Raw genomic sequence first — 12189 nt, forward strand, 5'->3', positions numbered from 1 at the left:
TTGGTTGCACCAGATCTTATTTAGGGGCTTCATAGCAAAGGGGGTGAAAACATATGCACGCACCACTTTTACGTTTTTATTCTTTTGAATTTTTTGAAACAAGTTATTTTTTTCATTTCACTTCACCAATTTGGACTATTTGTGTATGTCCGTTACATGAAATCCAAATAAAAATCTATTTAAATTCCAGGTTGTAATGCAACAAAGTAGGAAAAATGCCAATGGGAGTGAATACTTTTGCAAGGCACTGTATGTACAGTGGGGCAAAAAAGTATTTAGTCAGCCACCAATTGTGCAAGTTCTCCCACTTAAAAAGATGAGAGAGGCCTGTCATTTTCATCATAGGTACACTTCAACTATGACAGACAAAATTAGAAAAAAAATCCAGAAAATCACATTGTAGCATTTTTAATTAATTTATTTGCAAATTATGGTGGAAATAAGTATTTGGTCAATAACAAAAGTTTATCTCTTTGCAGACATGTAATAATGTATTCTATTTGCTGGCTTGTCTGTGTGAAAACAGGTCAGTGGGGAGTCATTCCTGTCTGCAGTCTATCAGGCCTGCAGTGTTTGTTAGATTTCACTTTGGTTGCATCTAAAATGGCATCCTATTTCCTATAAAGTTCCCCTTTCTTTACCAGGGCCCCTGGCCCAAAGTAGTGCACTATATAAGGAATATGGTGCCATATGGTACAAACATAGTGCACTATATAGGGAATCAGGTATAATTTGGAACGCACACTATGACATTTCAATCATTGAACCCATTCAGTGCTGGTCAGGTAAGACAACTGTCTTGCCAGTCAATGGGTTAATCAAACTAAGTGCTGAGACATAATGAAAGCATGCAGACAGAGAGCACACCATCAGAGCTGGGAGGGGAGAGGGGCCACATCCCTCAACTGGCACCTTCACCGCCACAAATAAAACACAACAAAGTCACACAACTACTCTTGGTCTTTATTTCAAAATGAGGTGTTTACATTGTGACCATAATACCATAATTATCATGGTATTTTGTTGTGAAATAAAGTGTGTGCATAATCATTTTTGAGGAAATAACATTCAAAATCCCATGTGATCATCCATTCTCATCTTAAAATGTTTAATGACAAAAAAACTAAATCATTAAATCAATCAACAAAAATCATTGATCATCTAAAAATGTTTAAAAAGACACTTAGCAGAAGGTTCAAAGCACGGTTAAGCTGTCACCACAAGATGTGCGGTGAACCATAATATTAAAATATATTTGCTACCATATATTAAATAAATACTGTAGCTATCATGTTATTTCATATTATCATTTGTCTTTTTCAGACACTGTTCTCCTTTTTCCCCATATACTGTATGCTCTCACTAGATAGGGAAAGCATATGCATCAACAGCTGAATGCTACATTGTGGCCATGCATAACATGTGATATACAGTTCAGTGTGTAATCGAATGCAAAGACACACACACACACACACACACATATATATATATATATATATATATATATATATATATGCATATCCTTTCCCTATATATATATATGCAGATTGCAGATTGCATTACAATCTGGAATTTTATACTGTGCTCAGTCGAGATAATATACTACTTCTACTGCTATATATATATATATATATATATATATATATATATATATATATATAGCAGTAGAAGTAGTATATTATCTCGACTGAGCACAGTATAACATTTCAGATTGTAATGCAATCTGCATTCCTGTATAGTTGTAAATTAAGGTCTCAATGTGTTGGTTGGCAGTGGTTTCAGATAGAGGAAGGTGAGAGGGCTCTGTTTTTTCCCACAGTGGTTGTGCAGTATGTAGAGTCTTGGACTGGTCTCAGGCCAATCGAATCTCCGATTACCAACCCACTCAGCTTATCTTTACCCAGCACTGTCCAGTCCCGTCTAGCAACACTAACCTGCCAGCTTACCACTAAACTTCAGACCAGCAAAGATCCCTCCACCTAGAGGGGAGAGGGGAGAGGGGATTATATAGATATTATATCATTATATTAGAAAGTTCGGTTTTATTTTTTGGGAAGAAAGTTGTAAGTCAATGTCATTAAGGAAGGCTATCACAAATGTTACATTTCCACACTACTGTACAAATTACATGAAACTGAGGGTTCACTTCACATAGAGGTGTTAAATATTTAGTTAGGCTCAGGCTTAGAAGGGAGGCTGTTATAACCCTGATATGCCTACATCCAGCCCATGTTAATGAAGAACCAAATGGAAGACAACAGACAGATGAATGATTACTTGGACTTCTCCATTAAGAAACGTTAATTTTGGTTTTCAAATCCTATTTTTTTTTAAAATTGCGCTGACAAACAAATTGCTGTTGCAGGAGTAGCCTGGAGCAGGCATTCTCATTGACATATGCATGTTTGTCTGTTTTGTTTGTAGGTCATCTTGCATTCTTTTTGAATCCTGTTGTGACCACAACTACTAGAGTTAGCCTTAGTAAACCAGGCCCTGCCCTCAGTATAGTCTGTTTACTTCCTTTGTCCTCTGATTTGGTAGTTGGGGCTGCCATAATAGAAGCATTTACATTAATTTGGTTACACAGGAACAGCATGAAACCATGATGATACCAGTGTGGTATCACTTTCATGGTTCAATATTGGGTTTGCCCTTCCTCTGTTCTGTTAATGAATAGATAAGGCCCAGGGTAATTGCGGTGAATGTGTTTGCGTGCATGTGTCGGTGTGCGTATTACACTCACCAATAGCCGCCACTCCAGCAATGCTGCCGACAGCAATGCCGGCTATCTCGCCAGTTGACAATATTGTCTCTGTGGCTTCTTCATTTGCCTGGTCGGATGTGGAGACCATGGTGCTCTTGGCCTCTGTGGGGTTAGATGTGGGGTCAGTCCCTGGAGCAGAGGTGTTAGTACCAGTGGTGGAAGGTGCGAGGGTGGACACATTGGCAGGAGTATCCTCTGGGCTTACAGATGGTGCTGTTGGGGTAGATGTATTGTTTGAAGATGCAGGATAAATGTCTGCACAGAGAATGGCTGACAATAAAAGAAGAGGAAAGAGTTAACAGTCACCATTGTTCACACAAGCACCTTCAAAAACATATAAAATTGTAGTTTTTTCAAATGAATTCATTACTCAATGCTCATTTGTTTTGATATGTGTGTAAATACATATTTATTTATATAGATTTGTGTAGATTTTTACAACTAATCAGGGTGGTATTCATTAGGCACCAAATGTAAGAAAATTGACTAAATGGTACAATAAGAAATGCTACATTTGTACTGAACACGTCACATGTCTAGGTGTCAAACCATTACCTGTGCCTAGCAGGCAAACAGTCAGAGTGGATAGGTTCACAGGCATGACCCTGGGTATGAAGTCTCCAAGCTAAGGAAGAAGCCTTGGTTTGTCTAGGGAGAGAGAGACAGAGAGCGAGAGAGAGAGACAGAGAGTGAGAGAGACACAGGGGGAGAGAGAGAGAGAGACCGATAGACAGGGAGAGAGAGACAGAGAGCGAGAGAGACAGGGAGAGAGAGAGACAGAGAGTGAGAGAGACAGGGAGAGAGAGAGACAAAGAGTGAGAGAGACAGGGAGAGAGAGAGACAGAGAGTGAGAGAGACAGGGAGAGAGAGAGACAAAGAGTGAGAGAGACAGGGAGAGAGAGAGACAGAGAGTGAGAGAGACAGGGAGAGAGAGACAGAGCGTGAGAGAGAGAGAGAGATACAGAGAGGGAGAGGCAGAATGTGGAGAAATAAATGTAATGTAAACTGATTTCCATGATAGTAGATTATCAAAGATAGGAGACATTGACAGACATATTCTGGAACAATTCCCCACGGGGGTTTAAAGATAAAAATCCCAAACAAGATGTTACAGTAGAGGGAGAATAAGGAGGTGAATTGTTGAAGGTTTGCCTCACAGTCAATAAGGTGTGGCAGATTTTTTTAAATCTTCATTAAAAGACTAAATGTAGGTACATCATCAATAGAAGGTCACAGTGCTCATGTAGTCTTGACTGTAACCAGACAGAAATAATTAAAATACTTTTATTTCTGTATATGAGACATGTTTTACAGTGATACTTCACTCCAGTGGTTCCCCACTGGTGTGCCTTGAAACTTTTCCTAATCTTTATATTTTTTTTGAAAACTCCCTTATAAATGTGACCTGTGGAATGCACATGGAATTTTGATATGGGAGCACTAGTGCCTGGTCAGATAATACATTCAATGGTTACATCTGTATCGTTGTTTCAAGTCCAGTGTGCTCAGGCTGTTACATTTTAAGAGTTTAATTCAGAAACGCTATGTATCCATTTTCAGAAATATTGGTAAATGAGCTTTATTGTTTAAAGAAAACATGAACGAGATGTGTGTGTGTTTTTTCACTAATTAATCATGGCATTGGGTTGTTCAATGCCATACAGTCACAGTTAAAACTTTGGACACACCTTCTCATACAAGGGTTTTCTTTATTTTGACTATTTTCTACGTTGCAGTAATAGTGAAGACATCAACACTATGAAATAACACATGTGGAATCATGTAGTAACAAAAAAGTGTTAAACAAATCAATATATATTTTATATTAGAGATTTTTCAAAGTAGCCACCCGTTGCCTTGATGACAGCTTTGCACACTTTTGGCATTCTCTCAACCAGCTTCATGAGGTAGTCACCTGGAATGCATTTCAATTAACAGGTGTGCCTTGTTAAAAGTTAATGCTGAAAAGAAACCACTACTAAAGGACACCAATAATATGAAGACACTTGCTTGGGCCAAGAAAAATTAGCAATGGACATTAGACCAGTGGAAATTTGACCTTTAGTCTGGAGTCCAAATTTGAGATTTTTGATTCCAACCGCCGTGTCTATGTGAGACGCAGAGTAGGTGAACGGATGGTCTCCGCATGTGTAGTTCCCACCGTAAAAGCATGGAGGAGGAGGTGTGATGGTGTGGGGGTGCTTTGCTGGTGACACTGTCTGTGATTTATTTAGAATTCAAGGCACACTTAACCAGCATGGCTACCACAGCATTCTCCATCTAATCTGGTTTGCGTTTAGTGGAACTATCATTTGTTTTTCAACAGGACAATAACCCAACACACCTCCAGGCTGTGTAAGGGCTATTTGACCAAGAAGGAGAGTGATGGAGTGCTGCATCTGATGACCTGTCCTCCACAATCACCCGACCCCAACCCATTTGAGATGGTTTGGGATGAGTTGGACTGCAGAATGAAGGAAAAGCAGCCAACAAGTGCTCAACGTATGTGGGAACTCCTTCAAGACTGTTGGAAAAGCTTTCCAGGTGAGGCTGATTGAGAGAATGCCAAGTGTGTGCAAAGCTATCAAGGCAAAGAGAGGCTACTTTGAAGAATCTAAAATCTGAAATATATTTTGATTACATATGTGTTCTTTAATAGTTTTGATTTCTTTACTATTATTCTACAAAGTAGGTGTGTCCAAACTTTTGACAGGTAGTGTACATGTACAGTGCCTTGCGAAAGTATTCGGCCCCCTTGAACTTTGCGACCTTTTGCCACATTTCAGGCTTCAAACATAAAGATATAAAACTGTATTTTTTTGTGAAGAATCAACAACAAGTGGGACACAATCATGAAGTGGAACGACATTTATTGGATATTTCAAACTTTTTTAACAAATCAAAAACTGAAAAATTGGGCGTGCAAAATTATTCAGCCCCTTTACTTTCAGTGCAGCAAACTCTCTCCAGAAGTTCAGTGAGGATCTCTGAATGATCGGCATATTCAGTTCACCCGCCACTTCCGGGCAGTCTTCGACCACCGGCCTGAGGGTAGGGCGGCGGGTGAGCGCCTCTTCCATCTGAGACAGGGGATGAGGAGAACCCAGGAGTTTGCCCTGGAGTTTCAGACCCTGGCTGCCGGCGCGGGATAGAACGACAGGGCCCTGATCGACCATTACCGGTGCAGTCTGCGCGAGGACGCCCGTCAGGAGTTGGCCTGCAGAGACACAACCCTCACGTTCCACCAGCTGGTGGACCTGTCCATCCGGCTGGATAACCTGCTGGCTACCGGCGGACGTTCAGATCGGGGTCTGTTGGTTCCATCCCCCCGCACCCCCTCTCCGATACCCATTAAGCTGGGAGGGCGGTGCGCAGGGAGACTCCAGCTCGTGCACCATCTGTGGCCGCAGAGGTCACACTGCCGGTCGGTGCCGGGTTGGTTCCTCTGGGTATCGAGGCAGCAGGCAGGGCGCTCTGGCACCACCCCAGGTGAGCCGGCACCATTCTCACCGAGAGCCCTCTGTTGCACATATGTTTGTGTATGTCACTTTCCCTGAGTTTTCCCCGCATTCCCAGCATAAGGCACTCGGTGATTCAGGCGCGGCTGGGAATTTTATAGATAAATCGTTCGCCCATAGTTTAGGGATCCCCATTGTTCCCGTGGCTATGCCCTTCCCCGTTCATGCCTCAGATAGTCGACCATTAGGGTCAGGGTTGATTAGGGAGGCCACCGCTCCTCTGGGCATGGTGACACAGGAGAGTCACAAGGAGAGAATTAGTCTCTTCCTTATTGACTCTCCTGCGTTTCCCGTGGTGCTAGGCCTACCCTGGTTAGTTTGTCATGACCCCACTGTTTCTTGGCCACAGAGGGCTCTCACGAGTGGTCGCAAGAGTGCTCGGGGAAGTGTTTAGGGGTTTCCGTTGGTGCTACTACGGTGGAAAGTCCAGACCAGGTCTCCACCGTGCGCATTCCCCCTGAATATGCCGATTTGGCTCTCGCCTTCTCCAAAAAGAAGGCGACTCAATTACCACCCCATCGACGGGGCGATTGTGCAATAAATCTCCTGGTAGACGCTGCACTTCCCAGGAATCACGTGTATCCCCTCTCACAGGCGGAGACAGAGGCTATGGAAACATATGTCTCAGACTCCTTGCATCAGGGGTACATTCGGTTCTCCACTTCACCCGCCTCCTCAAGTTTATTTTTTGTGAAGAAGAAGGAGGGAGGTCTGTGTCCGTGTATTGACTATCGGGGTCTGAACCAGATCACTGTGAGGTATAGTTACCCGCTACCGTTCATAGCCACAGCGATTGAGTCAATGCACGGGGTGCGCTTCTTCACCAAACTAGATCTCAGGAGCGCTTACAACCTGGTGCGTATCTGGGAGGGAGACGAGTGGAAGACGGCTTTCAGTACCATCTCAGGGCAGTATGAGTACCTCGTGCTGTACGGGTTGATGAATGCGCCATCAGTCTTCCAAGCCTTTGTAGATTAGATTTTCAGGGACCTGCACAGGCAAGTTGTAGTGGTGTATATTGATGATGTTCTGATATACTCCGCTACAGGCGGCGAGCATGTGTCCCTGGTGCGCAGGGTGCTTGGTCGTCTGTTGGAACATGACCTGTACATCAAGGCTGAGAAATGCCTGTTCTTCCAGCAGCCCGTCTCCTTCCTAGGGTATCACATTTCCACCTCAGGCATGGAGATGGAGAGTGACCGCATTTCAGCTGTGCGTAATTGGCCAACTCCCACCACGGTAAAGGAGGTGCAACGGTTCTTAGGGTTTGCCAACTACTACCAGAGGTTTATCCGAGGTTTTGGTCAGGTAGTGGCTCCCATTACCTCACTGCTGAAGGGGGGCCCGGTGCTTTTGCAGTGGTCAGCTGAGGTGGACAGGGCTTTAGTCACCTGAGGGCTCTGTTTACCTCGGCTCCCGTGCTGGCCCATCCGGATCCCTCTTTGGCGTTCACAGTGGAGGTGGATGTGTCTGAGGCTGGGATAGGAGCCGTGCTCTCTCAGCGCTCGGGTACGCCTCCGAAGCCTTTTTGTCGAAGAAGCTCAGCCCGGCGGAGCGAAACTATGACGTGAGGGACAGGGAGCTGCTGGCTGTTGTCAAGGCCTTGAAGGTGTGGAGACATTGGCTTGAGGGGGCTAAACATCCTTTTCTCATCTGGACTGACCACCGCAATCTGGAGTACATCCGGGCAGCGAGGAGACTGAACCCTTGCAAGGCAAGGTGGGCCATGTTTTTCATCCGTTTTGTGTTCACCCTTTCCTACAGACCAGGCTCCCAAAACGTGAAGGCAGATGCATTGTTCTGGCTGTATGACACAGAGGAGCGACCCATGGATCCCACTCCCATACTCCCTGCCTCCTACCTGGTGGCGCCGGTAGTGTGGGAGCTGGACACGGACATTGAGCAGGCGTTACGTGCAGAGCCTGCTCCCGTCCAGTGTCCCGCTGGGCATCTGTACGTCCCATCTGCTGTTCGTGACCGGTTGATCTATTGGGCCCACACGTCACCCTCCTCTGGGATCGGTCGGACAGTGCGCTGTTTGAGCGGGAGGTACTGTTGACCTATCTTGACTAAGGATGTGAGGGTTTATGTTTCCTCCTGCTCGGTGTGCGCCCAGTGTAAGGCTCCTAGGCACCTGCCCAGAGGGAAGCTACAACCCTTACCCGTTCCACTACGGCCTCGGTCGCACCTGTCTTACCGATCTACCCCTCACAGGGCAACACCGCGATCCTGGTCGTTGTGGATCGGTTCTCTAAGTCTTGTCATCTCCTCCCTCTGCCCAGTCTCCCTAAGGCCCTACAGACTGCAGAGGCCTTGTTTACGCATGTCTTCCGGCACAACGGGGTGCCTGAGGATATAGTGTCTGATCGAGGTCCCCAGTTCACGTCTAGGGTCTGGAAGGCGTTCATGGAACGTCTGGGGGTCTCGATAAGCCTTACTTCAGGGTTTCACCCCGAGAGTAATGGGCAGGTGGAGAGAGTAAACCAGGATGTGGGCAGGTTTCTGCGGTCCTATTGCCAGGACCGGCCGGGGCATTGGGCGGCGTTCGTGCCCTGGGACAAGATAGCACAGAACTCGCTTCGCCACTCCTCCACTAACCTCTCTCCCTTCCAGTGCGTACTGGGGTACCAGCCGGTTCTGGCGCCTTGCATCAGAGTCAGACCGAGGTTCCTGCGGTGGACGACTGGTTCAGGTGTGCGGAGGAGACATGGGAAGCTGTCCGTGTTCACCTTCAGCGGGCCATGCTGCGCCAAAAGGAGAACGCAGATCGCCACTGCAGTAAGGCCCCGCGGACCCTGCCGGAAGCTGGGTCCACGGTTTGTGGGGCCATTTATAGTCCTGAGGAGAATGAACGAGGTTTGTTATAGGTTACAGCTTCCAACCCAATTACCGTATTAACCCCTCGTTCCATGTGTCTCTCCTCAGGCCCGTGGTGGCTGGCCTGCTCCAGGAGTCTGAGGTTCCGGGACGTTCCTCCGCCCCCTCTGGACATTGAGGGGGCCCTGGCGTACTCCGTTCGCTCTATACTGGATTTGAGGCGTCGTGCTAGGGGCCTTCAGTATCTCGTGGAGTGGGAGGCGTATGGTCCAGAGGAAAGCTGCTGGGTTCCGGTCAAGGACGTGTTGGACCCTTCAATGCTGCAGGAGTTCCACCGTCTTCGTTCGTATCGCCCTGCACCTCACGCCATGACCGTAGAGAGCTTTTTATGTCTCTATTTTGGTTTAGTCAGGGTGTGATTTGGGTGAGCATTCTATGTTCATTTGTCTATGTTTTGTATTTCTTTGTTTTGGCCGGGTATGGTTCTCAATCAGGGAAAGCTGTCTATCGTTGTCTCTGATTGGGAACCATACTTAGGTAGCCTTTTCCCACCTGGGTTTTGTGGGTTGTTGTTTTCTGTTTAGTGTTCTGCTGACAGGACTGTTTCGGTTTAGTTTTGCACTTTGTTATTTTTGTTCTAGTGTTCAGTTGTTAATAAAAATCATGAACACTTACCACGCTGCGCTTTGGTCCGATCATTCATCAGACGACGACCATTACAGTAGTCCCCGAGGCCGGTGTCGGCGCGCGGCTGGGGGGGAGAGGGGTACTGTCACGACTTCCGCCGAAGTCGGTCCCTCTCCTTCTTCGGGAGGCATTCGATGGTCAGCGTCGCCGGCCTTCTAGCCATTGCCGATCCACCTTTCATTTTCCATTTGTTTTGTCTTGTATTCCCACACACCTTGTTTCAATTCCACAATTACATGTTGTGTATTTAACCCTCCGTTTCCCCCATGTCCTTGTCCGGAATTGTTTATTGTAAGTGCTTGTGCACGTTATGTCTGGTGTGCGACGGGGTTTTGTCCCATTGTGTATATTGTTTTTGTTCACGGTGATTTTTATTATTAAAACTGCGCCGTTGTAACACAGTCTTTGCTCTCCTGCGCCTGACTTCTCTGCCGCCAGTACACACTCCTTACAGCAACTTACAGTAAGTGCATTCATCTTAAGATAGCTAGGTGAGACAACCACATATCACAGTCAAATATAAAGGATACAAACATTCCATTCCAGCTAAACAATGGATATATATAGTGTATTGCAAAAAGAAAAAACATTTCCACACATCTAAAATCTATGAATAAAAAATCAGAGAAAAGTACAATTTTACACAAACATGAATCTACACATCTGATGAAAAAAGGCAATTAAAGGGGTACACACACCAATTAACCATCATGAGTAAGGAACTATGAAAATATGTCAAATAAACTCTATTTAATCTATTAAAAAAACTTTGTCACAGAAAATAGATTATTTTCAGTATGGATCAGATGAGATGGAGGGCATTACCACTAAATACATTAATAAGAAATTGTAAGTGTGCCACAGAATTTTATATCCCATCAAAGTGTGCCATGGTTAAAAAAAAAGGTTAGGAACCACTGCTTCACGCAACAAAATACTTAAATACAAAAGATAAATACTATTCATATATACATACTTACTCTGACAATTCAAATGTTGACCCAAAGGTCCCTTTCATCATATTGTTTGCATAACGAGTGACGTTACATTTTGTAGCATAACACAGTACACCAAGTTAGCCACACTAACCTGGAATAACAGCAACTGGTGTGTCCCTCTTTCTCTTCTCCTCTTATTCTCTTCACCCAGTTTCATCAGCTTTTATACCAAACTGTATCTGAGTCACGTCATCATATCCACATCACCATAAAATATTTTCATTTTTTGACTTAATAAACGGATGTCCATCCTCCTGTTCATGTTGGCAATTTATTGCCAGGAGAGCTGTAAAATTATATTGCACTATCAGTTTGCTGTCAACCTCTTATCTGACTTCAGGGCAATGAGGAAAGACAGGAGATAGACCTAACTGGGAACCATGCATTAAAACAGTACAAAACCATATCTTAAGGCTGTCAAAGGGAAAGATTATGATTATAAGAATATATATATTCAAGGTGTCCTTCATTAAAGTTTTTGTCATTTAGGACACATTCTTATACATAGCAACTTACATTCAGTGCATTCAACTAAGTAGAAAATAATAATAAACACATTACAATTATTGCAAGTACACCCTTCCTCAAAAATAGCCATTATCAGCCAAATCAGTTCCTTAACTGATCCAGGTGGTAAAAGCCAAGGTGATTGGATAAAATACATATACTATGTAATATAAGGATTTAAGGAATATGGTAGATACTGGGCACAAACATCAATTCAACATCTATTCCACATTGGTTTGACGTAGTTTCATTGAAATTACGTGGAAACAACATTGACTCAACAAGTGTGCGCCCGGGGGGTGATGAATGATAACTAGAGGTTTTTTCCTTCCTCTTGAATTCTTGAAATACAGTGTGTCTGTCATTATGGCAGTGTATTCATGTAGGGCCCTGAATGGTTGGAGCCAAGCTGTCAGACATTTTCCATTGGTGTCAATGGACAATGGGCTTCTTCATCTACACCTTGTGTCCCAAATGTCACCCTATTCCCTACATAGTGCACTACATAGGGCACCATTTGGGACGCACCCCTTGAATAGGCCCAGTAAAATGAACATGTGTTAATAAAATATATACTGCTCTGTGAATAGCATTGTGTTGATTATACAGAGTTCTACTGAATGATTCAAGACTAAGCCTACAGGTTGGTAGCCTGTGAGATGGTTGAAGATGAGTTTGTATGAGTATGAAGAGGAGATTTGCCCCCGGACCGTCATGGTAATGAGAGAAAGAGAGAGAATAGACTTTGCAGTTATTTGTGTTTTTGTTTTGTGTCATTGTGTTTAGCTCTCTTTTTGTTTTGTTTCCTTTTTAAATTATTTCAATAATTTCTGTAAAATAGCATGAAATACACTCATATACTTATCCACACACCCATGCAAAACTATGTGCACAAATT

The 12189-nt window shown here is 44.3% G+C and overlaps 1 protein-coding gene across 2 annotated transcripts; it reads right to left on the bottom strand.

The window, feature by feature from the left end:
• Positions 1-438: 438 nt before the first annotated feature.
• LOC110533464 (protein PRY2) lies at positions 439-10946 on the bottom strand. Of its 2 annotated transcripts, none has more exons than XM_021617693.2 (4): positions 10876-10946; positions 3320-3412; positions 2744-3034; positions 439-1979 (listed from the first exon to the last, which is right to left on the bottom strand). In XM_021617693.2, exons 2-4 carry the CDS (start codon positions 3363-3365, stop codon positions 1930-1932), a joined length of 387 nt encoding a protein of 128 aa, XP_021473368.1. In that variant the 5' UTR covers positions 3366-3412; positions 10876-10946; the 3' UTR covers positions 439-1929. The 2 variants fall into 2 exon arrangements, with proteins under 2 accessions (XP_021473368.1, XP_021473369.1); XM_021617694.2 differs by having other exon boundaries at positions 1667-1979; positions 2744-2977.
• Between the last annotated feature and the right edge of the window lie 1243 nt (positions 10947-12189).

This window comes from Oncorhynchus mykiss, chromosome 10, assembly GCF_013265735.2.
Source record: "Oncorhynchus mykiss isolate Arlee chromosome 10, USDA_OmykA_1.1, whole genome shotgun sequence".
NCBI lineage: Eukaryota > Metazoa > Chordata > Actinopteri > Salmoniformes > Salmonidae > Oncorhynchus > Oncorhynchus mykiss.